This window comes from Athene cunicularia, assembly GCF_003259725.1.
Source record: "Athene cunicularia isolate RWA chromosome 10 unlocalized genomic scaffold, athCun1 chr10_part1, whole genome shotgun sequence".
Lineage (NCBI taxonomy): Eukaryota > Metazoa > Chordata > Aves > Strigiformes > Strigidae > Athene > Athene cunicularia.
The window spans coordinates 17135955-17155492 of NW_020799112.1; the positions used below are offsets into that span (position 1 = coordinate 17135955).

At 39.5% G+C, this 19538-nt stretch overlaps 1 protein-coding gene across 4 annotated transcripts in view; it reads left to right on the forward strand.

The window, feature by feature from the left end:
• Positions 1 to 19538, forward strand: part of IL16 (interleukin 16) — a 46674-nt gene that overhangs the window by 19551 nt on the left and 7585 nt on the right. For 2 of the 4 annotated variants that reach the window (XM_026856209.1, XM_026856210.1), the window contains exons 2-14: positions 3753 to 3862; positions 4726 to 4862; positions 5553 to 5682; positions 7962 to 8055; positions 8505 to 8647; positions 10722 to 10832; positions 12089 to 12203; positions 12401 to 12474; positions 12568 to 12781; positions 13895 to 14012; positions 15197 to 15329; positions 16183 to 16270; positions 17023 to 17501. In XM_026856209.1, coding sequence (XP_026712010.1) covers positions 3753 to 3862; positions 4726 to 4862; positions 5553 to 5682; positions 7962 to 8055; positions 8505 to 8647; positions 10722 to 10832; positions 12089 to 12203; positions 12401 to 12474; positions 12568 to 12781; positions 13895 to 14012; positions 15197 to 15329; positions 16183 to 16270; positions 17023 to 17501 — 1946 coding nt within the window. The remainder of the gene's footprint in view (positions 1 to 3752; positions 3863 to 4725; positions 4863 to 5552; positions 5683 to 7961; positions 8056 to 8504; positions 8648 to 10721; positions 10833 to 12088; positions 12204 to 12400; positions 12475 to 12567; positions 12782 to 13894; positions 14013 to 15196; positions 15330 to 16182; positions 16271 to 17022; positions 17502 to 19538) is intronic. The other 2 variants (XM_026856207.1, XM_026856208.1) reach the window with 1 other exon arrangement.

A 19538-nucleotide genomic window follows, 5' to 3' on the forward strand; every position in this document is an offset into this window, starting at 1 on the left:
TCCCTTAAAAAAAAAAAAAAAAAAAAAAAGCAAAAGGTTATTTTTCTCCCTTGGTCATTGCCAGAATATTTTTTTATTAACTCGCCTTTACACAGTTAGTTGGCTCTTTGGTACCCAGACAAGTGTTACAGCAACAGACTGTAATGTCTCAAACATGAGCCTATGGGCAGGATGGAAAAACAAAGCTAGGAGAGAAGACTGCATTTATTTAGACATTTATGTGTTGTCCTCCCTTTTTCTACTTGTTCTTTCTTTCTATCTTCCTGGCCTTCTTGCTTTTGTGACATCAGGGTCATGTTATCCCCATAGCAAGTTGGGAAATAGGCTATTATACTACAGTGTGTGCTGCGAAATGTGGGCCAGGGCAAAGGCTCCCAGAAAAACATACCAAAGGCCAGATGATGGATGGAAAGGTCTGTCTGTAACATCTGATGTGCTGAATCGTCTGTCTAGGGCAGAACCTTAATACCATGCCCTGCTTCTTGCATCATTCAAAGGCTTTCTAGCTTCTGCCGTTTTATTAGTTGCAAAGGGAATATAGTGCTGGGAAAATGAATTACATCTACTGTAAATATTTTGAAAAGACCAAGGCATCGGCTAGGGTACGTCAGAATCGGTGGAGTCACATCAGTTTATGCCAGAGAGACTCTGGCCCTTTCTCTGTTAGAACTGATGCAGAAAAAAAAAATGCTTCTTGAAGAAAATCCCTAAAGACTGTATTCTCTTAATCTTCCACTTGAAAATCCCATTTCACAGTCAAGAGGCCAGAAAAGCTAAATATTTAAATTCATTATTGTACTGTTAGATTTTTTTCTTTTTTTTTTTTTTCTTTTTTTAAACCAGCAGTCAATCAGCTCATTGTCATACGCTTGGTTAACTGAGTCAAAGACCTTACTTGAACTAGCCTTGTATAACACTTCATTTCAGACAATCTAACTACTGTGTCTTACGTTGAGTGCACAAAAGTTTTTCAGTTTTCCACAGATGCCATGGTTACCCTTATTTCTCAACAACATCTGGAATTAGATGTTTTGAGATGGGACTCTGGACTAGAAATGTCTAATGAGAGCATGAAGAAAAAAGAAATCTTTTAAATGGCAGATAGAAAAACATCCTCAGAAACTTTGCATTTTGCATGACAAAAAGTGGGGAGCAGGAGGAGACAATTGGCCTGGATGAGCAAGTTACTTTTCCAGAACTAAACACATGAAAAATTAATTTACTCTCACCAGTGACAAAAATGCATTCAAGAAGGCTCTTGAACTCCACCTTTGATTTTTATCTTGCAGCCAAGCAGATTCAGTTTAAAGACAAATTTTGCTTCTAACGCACTCCCACAGACCTGGTTAATTTTGCTTTCACAGTGATGAGTGGATATTATCATGCAGATATGTTTCCCCAGAGTCTTGAAGTGCTCAGTGGCAAAGTCCCTTACAGAGAGATTTTATTCACTGACAGTGAATATGTGTTTAAACATATGTTCTAATAATGAGCAGGCAAGGTTGACCTAGAATCCACCTGCTCACACACCAAACCTGTCAGCTTCATTTTAGCAATCTTTCAGCATTCAGTACATTCGGAGCTATAAATCACCTTTCAAAATGAGCAGGCAACTTTAAAAAGGAGGATGATACAAAATAAATACTGTCTTTATGCTTGGAACCATCAGCAGTATTTCTATGCATAAAATAAGAAGTGAGACAGGAAATAAAAGATATTAAAGAACAAAACCCAAAGCAAATTGACTGCTGGCACAGGAATTGGCCAAATGTTTATTTTTCTAAAGAACAGCTTTTATTAATTTTCTGTCATGTTGCAATAACTTGGATGTGAATATAGTGATCTATATCCAGAACCCAAAAAAGTGCAGATGCTGACAACATACGGATATTTGCCACATGTCCCTACAGTCCAATAAAAACTTTTTTTTTTTTTTTTAAAGTAATTCACATAAATGATTTGCAGAAATGATTGCCACACAGAGCTTATTTGAAATGTAGCCCAACTTGGTAAGATGACTACAGATTTAAACAAAAATCATTCCCAAGATTTTTCTATAATGTACAATGTATTTAACCTCTACTTTCCTTCAGACTAAGTGTATGCAACATATTGCTCTTGGAAAGAATATTTCTATCAGTTTTTATTTGGTGTCCTTTCACATGTATATACCAGTACAACCCAGAATTTCCAGTCTGGCACGTGTACCATTGTACAAAACACAATGTCTCCCCCAAAGGCGCTGCAATGAAAAACCTCAGAGCCAAACCCACTGCACTCTGTGATGTCCTGTGAAACTGATGAGAGCCAAATAACTTTTGGACAATTAATTATAAGGATTTTTGTAAACACCGTGAACGCAGCAGCTGTACACTGTGAATAAGTTATAGGAAGGACATAAGCATGACTGTGCTCTTCACAGAGATGCGTTGGGGACAGTCTGAATAGGCTCACCATCACATTACAATCAAGAACAACATGAATCGTGGTGAGCAGCTCTGCAAAGTTCTCTGTGTGTGCCTGACCAGTATCTGTGAGAGGATATGTAGGTATTTCAAGGGAGCAGTACACAAGAGTAAGGATTCCTAAGGAGAGAAGTTGGCAATTCCAAACTTGAATTCTGACTCCAGAAAAAAAGGGAAACAACTTGTTTTAAACACTGACACTATAACACAATTATTCTTTCACAACAGCCCCAATCCATGATCAGCTGACATCTCAAATTACTTAGCCAACCAGCAGAATAATTTTCTACCTTTAGTGGCTGTCTTACTTTTGTCATGTTTTAGAACAAGCACACTACCCCACTGAAAATCCTGCGAGTTAAATGGATGCTCCATGTATGCAGAATCTGGCCTGTAATTTCTTACTGATACCTAAACCAAAGGACCATTGCAAACAAAGAGAAAAGGTAGCTTACATTTTCTGCTACTTAAGACCTGAAATTTTAAGACATCAGAATTTTCATCTTTATTTTGTTACCACACCAAAGACTGCAAAGCAAAGTCATAAAATAAAAAAAATACGTAATGTAGTCCTGATTTCAAGTATGTATTTCCAAAAATATTTACCTTGGGTGAAAAGTAAATACAGAAGCTCCCATACTAGTGTTAGGACTCAAAGAAACTGGTTTAAAATAGAATTCTGTCCACACTTACACACTTACCACTACTTATGAGAAGCACTCTTCAGGAACAAAAGAGGCTTCGTAAAATTCAGACGCTCCTCATTAATGGCAGACAATTTGGAATGCAAGCAAACCCACAGAGTAAACAAGTCAGTCAATTCAAGTATAGTCCTTATCCATTACCTACTGAATTCAGCCTGCAGTCAGCCTAGGACTCCAACTGAAATACTTCATTCATTCACAGACTTAGACTTACTCTGGCAGGTTTCGGAATGGGAATCAGGCTTCAACAGTCAGCCTGGGAGATAATGAACTTTATTGACATTACTGTAAATTCAAAATTTCCATTTGCTATCAGTCAGACATGATGTGATCCCTATTGATTTGTGGTGAAAGGGAATAATGATTCTAACCCTTGGGGCTGGATGAACTCTGCTTAGGGCAGAAATGAAGCTCTACCGTTGGTGGAAAAGGTGGTTACACAGCTTTCCTTGTGCTGTCACACTGCAGATTACTGGAAATAGTTCATGCCACTCTGACCAGAGGACCCAGGAGCAATACAGACAGTTGACCACTGCTATATTTTGTGGCCTGTCCTAACATATGAAATTTGCCTCCCCTTCAGAAATCTATACCTCAGTCATACAAATCTCTTGGGAACAAGCCTGGATCCAGGATACACTGAGAGCCCTCTTCACTTTGTGGAGTATGGAGAGGCTGGCGAGGGCAGAGGAGGTGGGTTCAGCTGGGAGCAGAATGAGTGAATACTTGAATTAGGAGATTTACTAAGCGAATGGAAAAGAAATTGTGTACTAACTTTCCAGCTTTCGTTGTCTCTTTAGAATTTTTAAGTGTTCATGCATTTGTGCTACAGGAGTATACTTCCTAGACAAATGTGTTCTTCGTGTGCTTGGTCAATCCATGCTTTGCTTTACTTACTCATATGACTTAAGACACTATTTATCTTTCTGTATGTTCATATGCTAATGATTCATAACTCTGCTAAAAATGTGCTTACAATTAGTCCTCCAGATGCAACACACAGACTACAGCAACCTCAACCAGTCTGGAGTGGACAAAGAATCTTCCACTGTTGCAGTCCTCTCTGCTTCCCTGCCCCCACTTAACAAGTCAGCAGCAGAGGTGGAGCTTCTAGTGTTTTGTATACAGTTTTTTTCCATTCAGACCTCTTCTGTTTTCCAAAGTATTTCCTTTTCTGGCATATGTTTATTTTCCTCCCTGTCTTTTCTTATAACAGTTAGCATAGGCAAAATTTATCCAGTTACTATAAAAGTCTATTATCTGTTCTCTTCCCCTCTATGCAAAGGGGCACTCTATTCTAATACTTCCCTCTTGTAGCCAGAAGCCACTGAAGTCCTAAGGAAAACAACACTTTTTAAAACACTGACTCTATAATACAATTACTCTTTCACAACTGCACAGTGTTAAAGGCCTGTTCCTGTTCTACTTGGAGGCAATCCGGTTCTAAGAACAAGAACATTTTCTGTATTTCTTTAAAAAGGCTCATGATAACTGTAAGTAACTTTTAACATCCTTCGTACATTTTCTTTCATGCAACCTTTCATCTTCTGAATCAGGACAGCTGCATCTGCAGGCTGTGTACAACCACAGGGAACAGTAGCTCAGGAATCAAGCTCTCTAGGAGTCCGAAATGTGCATCTCTCTGGAAAGGGTTCACGGGCAGCCACATACCTGCTGGAGAAGCAGCAAACAGGTACAGTACATGTGGAGTCAGCAAGATTATTAGAGAAACATTTGTCTGCATGGATTTTGCATGATGAGCTTCTGTGACAAGCTATGCCTTGAAGCTCTTTCAGAGAACGGCAGTGATGTTTGGGAATCATTTCTTACAACACTTCCACTTGGAAAGACAGGTTAAGATTCTAGAAAAATAAAACTGTGACCTTTCAGGGATCTCGTGCTTCTCAATTACACTAAGAAATAAAACCTGGAAGAATGAAAGATCATACATAACATGAAGTTTTCAAATGGTGTTTTCCTAGTTGCCCTATCAAAGGACAATATCGGATGTCACCAGCCTAGCAAGGCCACTGGAAAGCAATGTGAGCCGAAGTTCCTGAGAGGGAGCAAAGTGTATAGACTCTGATCAACTTGCCAATGCAAGATGGTGAGAGGAGTATTTTGCCTGGATGTAAGCTATATGTGGAAAGGCAGCTGATCACCAGGACTGAGCAGAAGAGAGCAGCAACAGGAAAAAATCCTAGCAGGGGATGGGGTGCATCACACATTGAGACATCTGATGACAGGTCTGTTCAAGGCAAAGGGAGGATTGCAGCCAATTCCTCAGTTAGTGAGACATGTAGCACAGTAGTGGCATATTGGTCTTTGTAAAAAAACATGCAAGCGTGTTCCTTTTTTTTTTTTTTTTTTTTTTTTTTTTAAGGGATGGTCGTCTGAGCCCAAGGGATGAACTGTTAACACTAAACGGACAACCACTTAAAGATCTGTCCAGCAAGGAGCCTGAACCTCTCATTCACCCAACACGGCTGGTGAACATCATGATGTTTAGCAAAGTAAGCATGAAAGTTGTGGTCCCCTCCCACAGCAATGGGGTGATCTGACAACATTTGCTTGAGAGAAAAGGGGAATTTATGCATCAGACATTTGAAGAACATGGTTTTGCTCTTCCTGACAAAACCCCAGACCTCTTGTGGTCAGACTCTGGTGACTTTCAGCATAGCTTTTTCCCAGATAAACAGAGGCTATGGGGAGGCCAAGGCCCTGGGAAATTCTAGCAAGGGCTGTACAACCCCTCCTTTTAGAAACACATAGCTTGCCAATACTAATTTTCCATTTGGAAGCTGAGCAAAGGCAGAGATGGATTTAAGGGAAGATCCATGAATCAAGAAGCCAGAGAGCAGGCCCTGTACTGAAGTAGTTTTGTGGATCTAGGATCTATAGCTAGGAAATTCTTATGGGGAGTGTTACTGGAGTGGGTTACTGGAGAGGGAGGGGAACAGGAGGCAGCATTAACAGGTCAGCAACCCCAGATTATCACTAAATCTTTCAGTGGAAACCCTTTCTGAACTTTCTTTCAGAGAGTCCATTCCACTGGATTAGACACATTTCATTTCAGGCTTCTTGTCCTCTCATCCCCACCCCAAACTAGATGTCACCAAAGGCTTTTCACTTGCAAATTCTCAAGAAAACATGAGGATGATGAATGGACAGGGTTAGTCCCTTACCACACATTTACCACTCTGAAGAAAACAAAGCTCACCCAGAGATTTGTTGCAGGCTTCAGATCTTGATATTCAAGGAAAAAGGTACTTTCTGTTTGTTATCTACAACAGGGTCACACAGATACAACCTTAGACTGAGAAAACACCCCTGACTGGAGATGCTATCAGGTCTGAGTCTGCCTCTTTCTAGGAGAGCAGTGAACTGTCTCACCCAGACGTCTGCTGGATTCTGCCAAGATTTTTGTTTATTTTCTCTCCTTTCAATGCCTAAGTGGCCAGAGATGAACTATATTAAACTTTTGTAGCATAGTACCACCCTAGAGGCAGCCAGGTGAACTGTGCATTTATTCAAATTCACTTACTTATTAATTTGTTGAACAAGTCTGCACCAAATTTTTTAAGGGTTGCAAAGGCTATTCAAGCTAGCCAGCTTGGTAAGAGAAACACTGCAAATTCATTTTCAAAATGCCTCTTTAAGAATCTTCTCTGCCTTTCTTATTCTGAAGAGTTCCCTAGGGGAATGGGACTGGAAAGCCCTAGTATGGTTTTGCTACTTGGCAATGCCTCCACCTGCTGTTGAAAAGGAAAATTATCATTCATTAGTTCTTGAGGTATCTCCAAACAGCACTACTAAAATCAGACTCTGGAGGAAAGTGTCTTAGCTGGCTCCAGACAGATTAGAACATAGAGATCCTGCTCTGATGCTGCCTTTGTGGCCGCCTTAGCCCCTGCAGAAGATCACTGAGCAAAAGCCTTTTATATCTGGGGATTTACTATATTTCAGTCAGTTTGCTATCTGTACTTATGAATAATTTTCCTTTAACTATGATTCCCTGAGGATCAACGGTATTCTCCATGTCACATCAGAAGCAGGGCTTTCAGGAAACACGTACATTCAGAATTATTCCTAACATCAGCTGTAATTCAGATGTGATCATTTATTTATTTTCAAGCTGTTCCTAAAAACCTGCATTTAGAATGTTTTACCTACAGGTTTTTAAATGCTAGAATTAGTGGCTATAGTTTCAGAAGCAACTAAAAGTTTCCAAGTAGAAAGGGTTGGATTTTTGGAAAACACTAATGTCTAGTCCTCAAAGATTTTTGAACACCTGGATTGTATTTTGACTAAAAACCATCCCTCCAAAAACAGAAGAAGTTAGACACCTATCCACCACTTTAAAGCTGGGCCTAAGAATTTTTCTTTTGAAATAACACCCTTCTAAGATGATGGAAACTCAGTACCAAAAAGCACCACTTATCTCCAGAAATTAGACAAGCATGGCGACAGTTTACCCATACCTCCAAGTATTAGTCTGTCTGAACCGACCGGGGGTGTCCAATTAATTTTATGTCCATTATGACTAAAGACCAGAATCTATTTCTATGTTATTACTCTGGCAAGTTATAATCATGTTTATAGGAAAGTTTTACGCCGTATTCTCCTTTATCATCCCATTTATTTTAAATAATTAATTTTGATTCAGGCTGAAATTTGTGCAAGCCAAATTAGGAGAAATTTTATTTTTAAGTTTTGAGAATTTCTTGCATAACAATAGATTTTTCTTTTATGTTTTGTTTGTTTGTTTGTTTGTTTTTGTTTGTTTGTTTAGGAAACGCCAGCCTGTAAGGAAAAGCCTCTGGAAATACAAAATGGTTTTCTGCACAGTAAAGCTGCATGTCAACGGACTCGCAGTAACTCAACCAGTAAGTTGCAAAGAAGTAATCTTTTCGCTTGTAATATTTGGGGAGCACACAGCACATCACTTCATTGTGTGATGGTACTGCAGTGTTAAAAGAAACTGCATCTCTGTCCAAATTTAGCCTGGGATCCTCAGCTAAGAGTTACTGATGCATAAAAACATCAGCTTTTATATTCACAATATTCTAAAGTTAGTTTTGTGCGTGAACGTTCCATTTTATGTTTTTTAAGGTGTATTCTAAACAGGCCAACACTCTTTTGGCAGGAAATGTTTTTTACTATATTTAACACGAATGGGTCTCCCCCCAGTGAGGACTGAAAAGATGACTCCCTTCGCAGAGAGATTTACAAGAGGAAAAACATTTCTAAGTAACATTTACCTGATAAAATGAACATGCAGAGAAGTCCAACAATTGCGAAATAACTCAGCCTCTCTCCCCCCTCCATCTGACAGGTGTAAACCCGTACTGGATCGAGGAGATGGACTGCACGACGCCCCGGAAAGCCGTGCCCTTCAGAGACCGGCAGCCCCACGCTCTCCACACCGGCCGCAAATCTCTTTCCCAACAGCTGGACTGCTCTGGAGGGAGAACATCAGTAAGTGCTGCAGGAAATCACCCCCAAAAAATAGACAAAACTGCTTCCAGTAAGAATCTCTCAAAGACCTTGGCAGTCGTGTTTCTTGTCAAAACCTGCCTTCCCTGCTGGCCCCGCCGGGGAAAATGGCGGACACCTGCTTCCTCCACTTCTTAACCCCATCCCTCCTCTGTGAGAAGTAGGAGAGCGGGAAAGGCTCTGTGCCAGAAAAAAAAACATTTCTTCAGCAGCTTCTCCCTCCTGTTGCCCCAGCAGGTGTTACAGTGTGTGTAAATGCCCCTGTGTGGTTCACGCCACCTTGGTAGGCACCCGGAACCGCCTCAAAGCTCACCACTGAAGAGGCCCTTCCCGGGCGTCTCCCCGCCGCTGGCCGTGGAGATGCTCTGGGCATGTGGCTGATAAAACCCCGGCCTGAGCTTTGGGCCCCACCTCCACAAGCCTCCCGAGTCACCTCCGTTGACCCAGCCATGGCCACAAGCAGGTAGGGACTTGCCTCATGGCTGGTAATCGCTGCCCTCCGCCACACTGGCTGGGTGAAGCATCGCCCTTTCTGCCCCACAGTGAACCAGACGTATTTAAACAACCCTCTTTACAATCTGACAGTCTCTTGCTCTCCAGATGGATACCAAGCGATTCACCACACGCTAGGAGAGCAGAGGCTGGGCAGGGTAGAGAGGATGTGGATATCTATGGCTGAATGTCCCCAGGCTCAAGCCTGGAGTGGGGAGATGGAGGTGAAGCTCCTCACACTCTGCTGTCACCTCCTGCCCTGACTGAGGCCTGGCTGGGAGACTCGCCACTGCTCCCCTGTCTTCTCCTGACCCATCTCTCACCCTGGGGGCACCACAGCCTGACCTAGGGCTTTAATGGGGTGAGGAGGTGACAAACTGCATCACAAACCCCAACCAGACAGCACCTGTGCAGACAGACAGAGCCCCAGGGATGTGCTGGGCTTCCTGCTGCTCAGAGGTCCTGCATGGGCAGGTGCTGCTCCTTGGCAGAGGGGACACATCCCTGGCTTGGGTATCGTCGCCACCCCCACCCCACCCTCGAAATACAAAATATACCCCCTCACACAGAAACAAAAGCAACTTGAAAACTTCTGATTCCAGATTCAGAAGACTCACAACAGAATAAGCAATCACCCCGCTCTGGCAGAGGGATACTTTTTGGAGAGTAGCTTTTTGGTATTGCAGATATTTCCTTCTAAATCATGTTCCCGATCCCATGTTGAATAAATAATCTTGTTTTCATGTCAAAATTAAAACTTATTTTCTTGCATATGCAGAAGTCGAAATTTTGGCTGATGTTCCACACACTTCAACACCTGTTTCACTTTGCTGCATTTAAAACAAAGTGTTGAACTCTCTTGGACTTGTAATGAGTGCAATTAACTCTGGCCCTGCTGAACTTCATGCATAGTTAGCTTTAGGTAATGACTTTTTGTCAGTGCTTAAATTAGTTTGTAGTACCCAATTCCTTGTTCAAATAGGAAGTTTTCATTAAATAATTCGTTAAGGTTGATTAAAATGGGACAAATCTCGGGGGCTGGAGTTAATAAATCCACTATGTGTGGAATGGAGGGAGGAAAAGCACTCAAAAATTGCTTACCTTGGTTATCAAGGAAAAAGGATGTGCTTCACCTCTTTCAGCAGTAGAAAGAAGCTTGTGTGTCCAAGATAAAGTTATTTGGTCGCAAGATGAGGGAAGAAGTTAGAATTTCTTGTTTCTTAGTTTAGTTCTGAGGCAAATGTGATAATACTTGCTTAGGACCCCTAATGGCCGCAAATGGGATTTTAGCATGGAGAATCAAATGAGAGCACAAATAGATCTTTCTACAGCATTGCACCACTTCAGCATTTCCTTCTGGTTTAGTCACTGCAGGACAATTTCAGTGAGCAGTGAATGTCTGAATAACAAGTGGCTTCTGAAAATTAGAGAGAATTTTTTTTTTTTTTTGTCTTTAGTACCATCAGTTGTAAGGAAGAAAATTTGAAATAAACAAGTTGTCCTAATGTATGTCCAAGAATTTCTGGGTCTGCATTAAAACGACATTTATTTTTTTAATGTTCAGGCAATTTCGAGGCCATCTAGATCACTAAGTACAGCACAGCTAGTGCACACATCCTGTGGCTTACAGGCTTCAGTAATCTCAAACATCGTATTGATGAAAGGACAAGGGAAGGTAAGACTGGCTCTATTGATTTACCATAGAGTTTTACTTCATTTCACAAATGTAAACTGCGAAGTGCAGGGAAGTGACTTCAGGTATTTAAGGCTGAAGCTAGAAACCCCAATGCTGACATTCACTGGTACCCTTTTTGGCAGCTGGAGGTAGGCTTGAAATCATAGACTCTGTGTCATCCATGGTGCACTAGCACAGCAACCTTAGAGCTTCCTTTAAGTCAGAGTTGAGCCATAAAGACAGTTCTGTTGAGAAGGAAAACAAGAGCTACCAAGAATACACAGGACCTCAATAAAAACCAGTAAACATTCGCAAAACCCACAATAGAGTCTGAAGAAAGACAGAACATAGCTGTATCTGCAAAAGTAATGCTTAAAAAAGAGAATACAGAAGGTATGAACGTAAACACATAGCTTCTGAACTTATTGAATAAGGTTCCGAATCTGTTAATTAATAACCTTTTCAATTAAAATATTTAATATTTTATTTATAACTATTTAAGCGGTGAGGTGACTCTCAGAAATCATTCCATAAAGTATGATGAAGATCATAATTTACAAAATAATAATTTGATATCTGTATTTTGGGAGCCTATTGGGATTTCATCAGCACAATACTTTTAGTTTTCATTTGAGGGATGTTAAATAGCTTCAGAGGTGTTAATTAGTCTTGTGACACCCTCCTAAGGATAGCAGGTAGTGTTTGACTTTTATATAAGGGGAGAAAGAGCAAAGAACAAGTTGATGAGAAGTATCTACCTACAAAGTTCTATTGGTGTTGCTTAAACTTATGACACTGTACTGGGACTGGCTGAGCTGGAATTGGTTTTCCCCTGAGAGAGGGTGAGAGAGAGATATCTCCACAAGATCTCCATCTGTGTGTCTGAAGTTAGTAGTAATATAGGGTGGGTTTCATCAATCTCATTTATGGGAGAGGAAACTAAGGAGAAGAACAGATAAATTAATCTCTCAAGACTGCTTATTGGTTCAAGGACATAAAACCCAGGATTTAGACACCTTCCTGTGTGTTTACAGTAGTGAATTAACATATTGCAACAAACAAAAAGCAAATAATGAGGGTATTCCACTGACATTTTCATTTGCTTTTACTAGAGGCATGTTGTTGACTATTTTTTCATGGATTATACTACTCCATTGACTAGTACTGCCCATGTAGGTAATACAGAAGAAACTGCAAATAAACTATTATGAGAACTGAACCTGGGCTCTCACACACTGTCTTTTTCCATAAATCAGGGTTTGGGCTTCAGTATTGTTGGAGGGAAAGACAGCATTTATGGACCAATAGGCATCTATGTCAAAACTATCTTTCCTGGTGGAGCTGCTGCTGCTGATGGAAGGCTACAAGAAGGTGGGAAATCCCTCTTCTCTCCCTTTTCCCCCTCCAGATTCCCAAAGAGTGATACTTAAAGGCAGATTAAAGAGAAGCTGATATGAGCCATAAGTGACTTTTATACCTGCATCCATTATTGCATTTGAAGACTCCTTTTGAGTACCTGTATGTATCATGCAATATTAACAGTATATTTTTTCTCTCGTTAAAAACAGGTGACGAAATCCTGGAACTGAATGGAGAATCCATGCATGGATTAACACATTATGATGCTTTACAAAAATTCAAGGTGATGTACTCTCCTTCCAGAACAATTTCTGTCTTTACACACAACATGCATGCAAACTCAAGCCACTCATGATTTATTTTTTCTTTTTATCAGGCCAAAAAGGGTCTTCTGACACTTACAGTCAGGACAAGCTTCAGCACGCCTCATTCTGCTTCCAGCTGTCTGTCACCCCACTTGTGTCAGTCACTGAGCTCTAGTACGTGCATAACCAAAGAAAACAGCTCTTTCAGTTCAGAAAGTGCAGCATTCTCATTAAATGCTACAAAACCCAATGACAGGGTCATAATGGAAGTTACGCTAAACAAAGGTAAGTGCTAAAATTAACTGAGCAATGTCAAACAAGGCACTGATTGACAAAACACTGTTCATTTGCTCTCTGAAAGTCTTTCCTCACTAACCTGATTCTTTTCCTGAACTGTTGGTTTTTTTGGTTTTTTTTTTTAATACACTAAATTAGATCTTGGTGCCTGTCAGTGCTAACAACTATCTATCATCAGCAGGATTTTGAGCACCATCTGTCCTCAAGAGCCAATCATTCTTTTTTTTTTTTTTGCTCAAGCACTAGAGTCACATTCATATCTTCCATCTGAAAAAGTAAATTTCTTGGCAACAACTACCAATTATTAAGCAGGTTATGCAACTCATACCCATAATTATGCAAGCAGTTAATTTCATTCTTGAAAAGGCTTAAAACCAAATAAAATACATATCTTGTAATTCTTTCACCTCCTCTCCAACTGTCATCATCTACTATTTATAAACAACCACAGGCAGAATGAAATAAACTTTTAAATATGGGGACATTAAAGCAGTGAACAAAGCAAAGTCTCTATAAGGTAACTGTATGACACACAGCGTGGGATCTGACATCAGAGTGATTGTCCAGAACAAAGAGGGAAATTCACAAAAATCTTATTTATATAATACATATAAATATATAAAACAGAAAGGGGACTGAGATGATATAGCAAACAATAGCATACATACTTAATTTTTGTTTGCTTTTTTCTTTAATTTTTGTTCTTTCTTTTCCCTATTCTGTCTCCTTGTAAAGTCATTTCAATTCTTCTGTAATGGGAGATATTTTGCAAAATAAACCTGCATTGCACTGTGTCTGTGACACACCAGTAACGAATTTCAAACCAGATCTTGGAACCCCACAAGTAATACTGGTGTGTGCTCACTTTAATAATGAAGGTGAAAAACAATAGAAAAAAAAAAAAAAAAAAAAAAAAAAAAAAAAAAAAAAAAGGGGTAGAAGTAACACCTAATAATGAATGTGTAACATTCCTAAACACAAAACTTTTGTTCTGGTTTGTATAGAAAAACAAATAATTAAATTGAAGACAGTTTTTAAAAAGGTCTCTTCAATGGTTTGTTTTGACTGCTTCTTATATTTTTTTATTATTAATTCTTTCAGAGCCAGGTGTTGGCCTTGGAATTGGGTTATGTAGCATCCCTTACTTCCAGTGTATTTCAGGGATTTTTATTCACACCCTCTCACCAGGTTCAGTGGCACATATGGATGGGAGACTCAGGTAGGATGAGAATGAGTGTCTGCCTTATGGCAAAAGTTTTTCATTGCTCTGGCTTATGGGTTTATTTTTGACCTGTTTGGGCAGGAAGTCATCGTGCTTTCTGGGAGTTTTAGGTTTAAAGCACATGCACTTTTCTGAGGGTTTGAGCATGTGCATTTAGGATATGTGGGTTTTCCAGATATATAGCAACCCAGTAAAATTACCGTCTCTTGTCCAGGCTGGGCTAGCTTTGACGGTCTTAGACAAGCATATAGCATTCTTCCTGGAGACTTCCAAATGCAAAAGTGTCTGGAAACCCCCAAACATATAGCATAATCCGCTTTGTTTGAGCACTAGTTTTTCCTGATAACAAGCTCCTCCAATTCTATCCCTTCTTGCCCAACAGATTTGCTGAAATGAGCTTCAGTGGGAGTGTATAAATTAACTTTGTAAGATTTATGACCAATTAGTAGTGTGGAACATATTTAGAATTGAACAGAGCACAGCATTTTCAGTGCAGGCTTTTTGATTTAACTTTAGGTGTTTTGTGACCCTCCTCTCTACATGCCTAAGAGTTTAGCTGAAAGAACTGTGGTCTGAAACTATTTGCAGGGTTGTATGATATGAATCTGTGCCTTTAGTCATTGTCTTAATGTATGTGGGTATTTGTAGTAGAGCAGAGAAAGGCAGTTTCAGTATCCATGTGGGCCAAATTTGTAATTCATCTAGAAAGATTCAGTCTAGCAGTCTGCAGGACTAGAATAGTTTGTCATTAGAATTTTTCTATTAACAAATTATTCATATATAGCAGAAACACAATATTCTTTCTGACCTTAAATAACACTAGCACACCATAAAGATGTGAAAAGTGAATTGTTAACTTGAAAGGAAGGAAGGAAGATGTAGGTGGAAGCAGCAGCTAGGCTGCGTACAGCATAAAGATCACAAAGTGTGCACAGCTGAACATGAAGAAAACTCAAAGGTTGCATGCAACAAGGAGGTTAGTCAAAACCCCCCTTGATGTCCCGCTCATTTCCCATTCCATTTTCTGTAACAGGAACAGAGAGAAATAGTGAATTAACCTGAACAAATTAGAGGTCAACCACATTGATTTGCTTTTTGTATACTTTCACATGGGTGAGACAAGGTTGGGAGAAAATCTGTTTTGTTTTTTTTTTTTTTTTTTTTTTTTAATATCTCTGTAGGTGTGGAGATGAAATTATTGAAATTAATGAAGCTTCAGTACAAAATACGACCCTTAATGAAGTTTATGCTGTGCTAAGCCATTGCAATCCTGGTGCAGTGCAGATTATTATTAGCAGACACCCTGAGCCACAGGTAGCACACTGCGTTCTTTCTGACATTCTGTAAAGCACTTACTGAGAACTAAGTGAGGGAGCAGGTGATAATCTAAAACAGGTGGAAAAATGTTGATAACAAAGATGCTGATCTCTTTATAAGCCTTGCTGCACACAAACAAACCTGAGATATGCACTACCTTAAATATAGTCATGTAGGATTTGAAGAGCACTCGAGACAGTCTTGCATGAGCTTCTGTGCTGTGAATAAGAAAAGCACAGAAATAACATTTAAGTAATAAACCAAATTATATTTCTTATGCAAGGAAGCATTCTCAATAGTAAGAAAATAATTTGCAAGAAGGAACATACCCCCAAAAAAGAAAGAAATATTTATACACCTCTCTTTCGGTAACTAAAATTCAAGACTTGCCCAGCCAATATTTATAATTAAATTCAAGGAAAATATTTTGTTCTTGCAAGATTTTTCTACAAAATGCTTCCTAACACCGAATACCGTATAAATTATTATCAGGTTTAAATAGTTGCATAAATTATCATAAAAACATGGTATCAAATTATCCTATACTGGCAAATCCAGAACTCCACTTCTAGTGAAGTATGCAAAAGGACATTTATTTTTGAAAGATCCTATTTTTTCTAAACAACCAACAGCACATCCATAAATATATTTCACTTATACTGGAATATATACAAATATAATGGTGTGCACTTAGCTTTAAGATTAACTGATGTGTAATATAACTAGCTCTATTCGTTTCCATTAGACGATGTGCAGGATTTGGAAATATTTGTGAAAGGAATAAATGTTTAAATGTTACTGATCACCCCACAGCAGTCTCACAGGAGTATAATGGCATGGTATCTCCTAGGTGTCTGAGCAACAGCTAAAAGAAGCTGTTGCACAAGCTGTAGAAAACAACAGATTTGGAAAGGAGAGACACCAGTGGAGTACTGAAGGTAAGGGAATAATTATATTCACTGAAACATGGCAATTTTGTCTTAAAAGTTATGTAGGATGAATACATGCTGTATTAGAAACCTTGGTAACATTCAAGTAACCCAGAGCAGAAAGCAAGAGGAGGAAACCTCACAGGACAGTGCTCCTAACATGCCTCCTCAGGTACATTATTGGAGTGATAAGACATGACCACATCTGTCCGATTTCCAGCAAAAAATTTTTGTGCAAACTTCCTCTCACTGTTGCTCATTCTTTGCAATTCATAACGTCCACTTAAAGCTTTTCAAACAAGTGTCAGTAGGTGACAGGACTATGATAACAAGGAACTGCACAATGCAGGTGATGTCCTGGGGGCAAACAGCTTGTTAATCCCCCTTGTGAGGAAAGGTGAACGAAGTCATGGCTAGAGCTATTTGCCCAGTACAGACATCCTGCCATGGTAACATATTGCAATGACACTCCTTTTAGTGTCCTCATTTCTTCTAAAGGACCAAGGGTAACAGAATCATCATCAGTAAAACTATACTGCTGATACATATATATATATATATATATATATATATATATATATGGAAAATGTATCATTATGTTGCTGTCCAAGAATGTAACTCTTGGACTCTTTGGTCTGCAAGCCTTTGCATCAACCGATGATGGTATTTAGCTATTTAACTGCAAATTTAATCAGCTGAATCTTAGAAGTGAGCACTGTGCATGTATCAGAATAGACGTTTTGAACATGTTCCTCGTACAGGTGTTAAAAAACTAGAAATGAGCTGGCATGGAAGACACCCATGTGAAAAACATATTGAAAGGAATGCTGCTCATGGCAGCCACAGGACACAGAAGCTGATGACCCGTTCCAGCAGTGACAGCAGCTACAACCCTCGGTCATCATGTAGTAACGGTGCTGCATACCAACTGGCTGACTTGAAAGCAAGAGTACATACCATTGATGTACCAGTTACCAGACAACCGAGCCTGCTGTACTCACTGTCTGGTAATAATTCAGAGAGAAATTCCCCTCCTACTTGTAGTGAAGGAGGTCGACCCTTGCAAAACACTAAGAAATCATCAGAGATCCTCGTTAGAAAACCTAAATCATCAAAGCCCAAACCTCCTCCAAGGAAATATTTTAAGCAGGACTGTACATGTAATGATGACCAGTGTGACACAGACAGAAAAGAAAAGCTTGCATCAGAAGTGGCTGTATCGCCTTCTGCAAGTGTTCAGGTAAAGCAAAATTTGCAAAATTTTTCTTTTGTTTGCATGTTTGTGAGGCAAGGGAAGGAAGAAGGCACAGTGACTTTGTGTGATGGCAGCAAGAAGGGCAGAGAAGAAAGAGATAGTGTATGTACATGGGGGGAGAGGGAAGGGGATGAGGCTCTTCTATTTTCAAAATAACGTATCTATCTTAACTGAGGCAGTTTAGTTCAAAATGTGACGTTAAAACTAAGGTCAGAAGGCAGAGAAGTGTCTGAAGAAAATTTCTTCTATATCAAGGAATCTGAGTTAAAATCCCAGTGAGAGCAGCAGCAAGAACAAATTTGAGTCCCTCACTGCCACTCCTCATGAGCATGTGCACCAGTGGTATCGAGCACTCTGGTTCCAGTGCAACTGGAACAGCAATATGCACTGGGCTGGGACTGGAGGAGTTTGCACAGCCCCTGATGTCAGCTTGATGGGGTTGATTCTAACCTCAGCGCTCACAGAGACAAATCATTTATGAAGTAGTGAAGTCGTGAAACAATTTATTTGTTTCAGTTGTGGATTTTCAGTGGAAGAAAGCACTAAACATTATGTACAGCAGGTAATCTTGGTCTCATACAAACTTCTTGAGCCCAGGAGGTACTAGATAAACTCATTTAACCTGCAAGGCACATACATATTTGTTGATGAGCTACAGTAGTTAAAAACTGATTATATATTTGTACATTGTTAAATTTCAGTTCCCTCTCTTGTCTAAGGTAGAACAGAAAGACAGTGTTTCACATTTGCATGAGTGTGAGGGATTGTGAGATCTGCATGTTGAAACAAAGTTGTGGTTTGTTTAAAAATGAAACCTGTTTCCCCTGGGTTTAGTAAGACGACAGTAAAAACGAACAGAGCTCAATGCAATGCAGAAAAACCCCACACCAGTTCCCAAGCTGCAGAGATGAAGATAAAATGATATACCTCAGACGGAAGTCTGTGTATAGTATTAATATCCAGAAAAAGTTTAAATTATTCCCCAAACATTTTGTATTACGCAGTGTGAGTCCTTCATACCACTGTTTTATAGGTTCTGTAGATTACGAAATTGCTTTTTCATGACCAAGAAAGCTTAACTGATATTTCTGATTGTGCTTTAAACTGAGTCAGTAAAAAGGCAGGTATTACTGGCATCAGTAAAGAGTAAGATCAAACTGTATGTTCACAGCGCTTCCAAACTGGCTACTTACTGAACGTCTGATGTCCACATCTAACAGCAACAGAGCACAAGTGAAACTTTCGAGAAGGACCCTAGTAAGCAGGGGATGGAGAAAGGATTTCCTAGAATAAGAAAGCTGTGTAAAAAACATGACCCCATTACAGAAAAGCTAAGAAATTGTTCAATTACTGATTTCTTCAGAACAATCTCATTTGTTACTAGACCTTCACTCTGTCCTGTTTGTAGTCCCGAAGTTTCTCCACGTGGCTGAGAGCTCTTCCAATGTCACAGGAGAGCAGATGTTAACTTGGTGTCATTGGTACAAAGAAATAAAGTAACTCCAGAGCATGGGTTAATGATGTTAATAGCGGCACTTACTGCAGCCTCGAACTAATCCTCTCACCCTATGTTTCCAGCCAAAACCAAGAAAGGGAGAGCTCTGAAACTGCAGTAAAAATTTAGCTTATCTAGCCTGTGTTTAAGGGCAAAAGGCTCCAACAGAGAAGAGAGTTTAATATGAAGTTAGAGGAAATTTGCTGCAAAAGTCTGCAGAAAGGCAGATTTTACAAAAATTAAAATTATAGTAGGCAGTCTTTTAGTTTATTATATAATGTTTATTACTAAAATTTTGAGATGGTAATTGCATTTTTTCACAGTTTACATGTGTAACCATAAAATGTCATGCCAGGCATTCCAGAAGTATAGAATAAATTAAGTCCTGTGAGGATTACATCCCAACCAGAAGTGAAAGCTTGATTTCTATTCGATATTTCTTTTCAGATTAAAAACATGAAAATATGTTGGGTTTTGATTGTTGTTTTTTTTGTTTTGTTTTGTTTTGGGGGGGGGGGGTGGGGTTC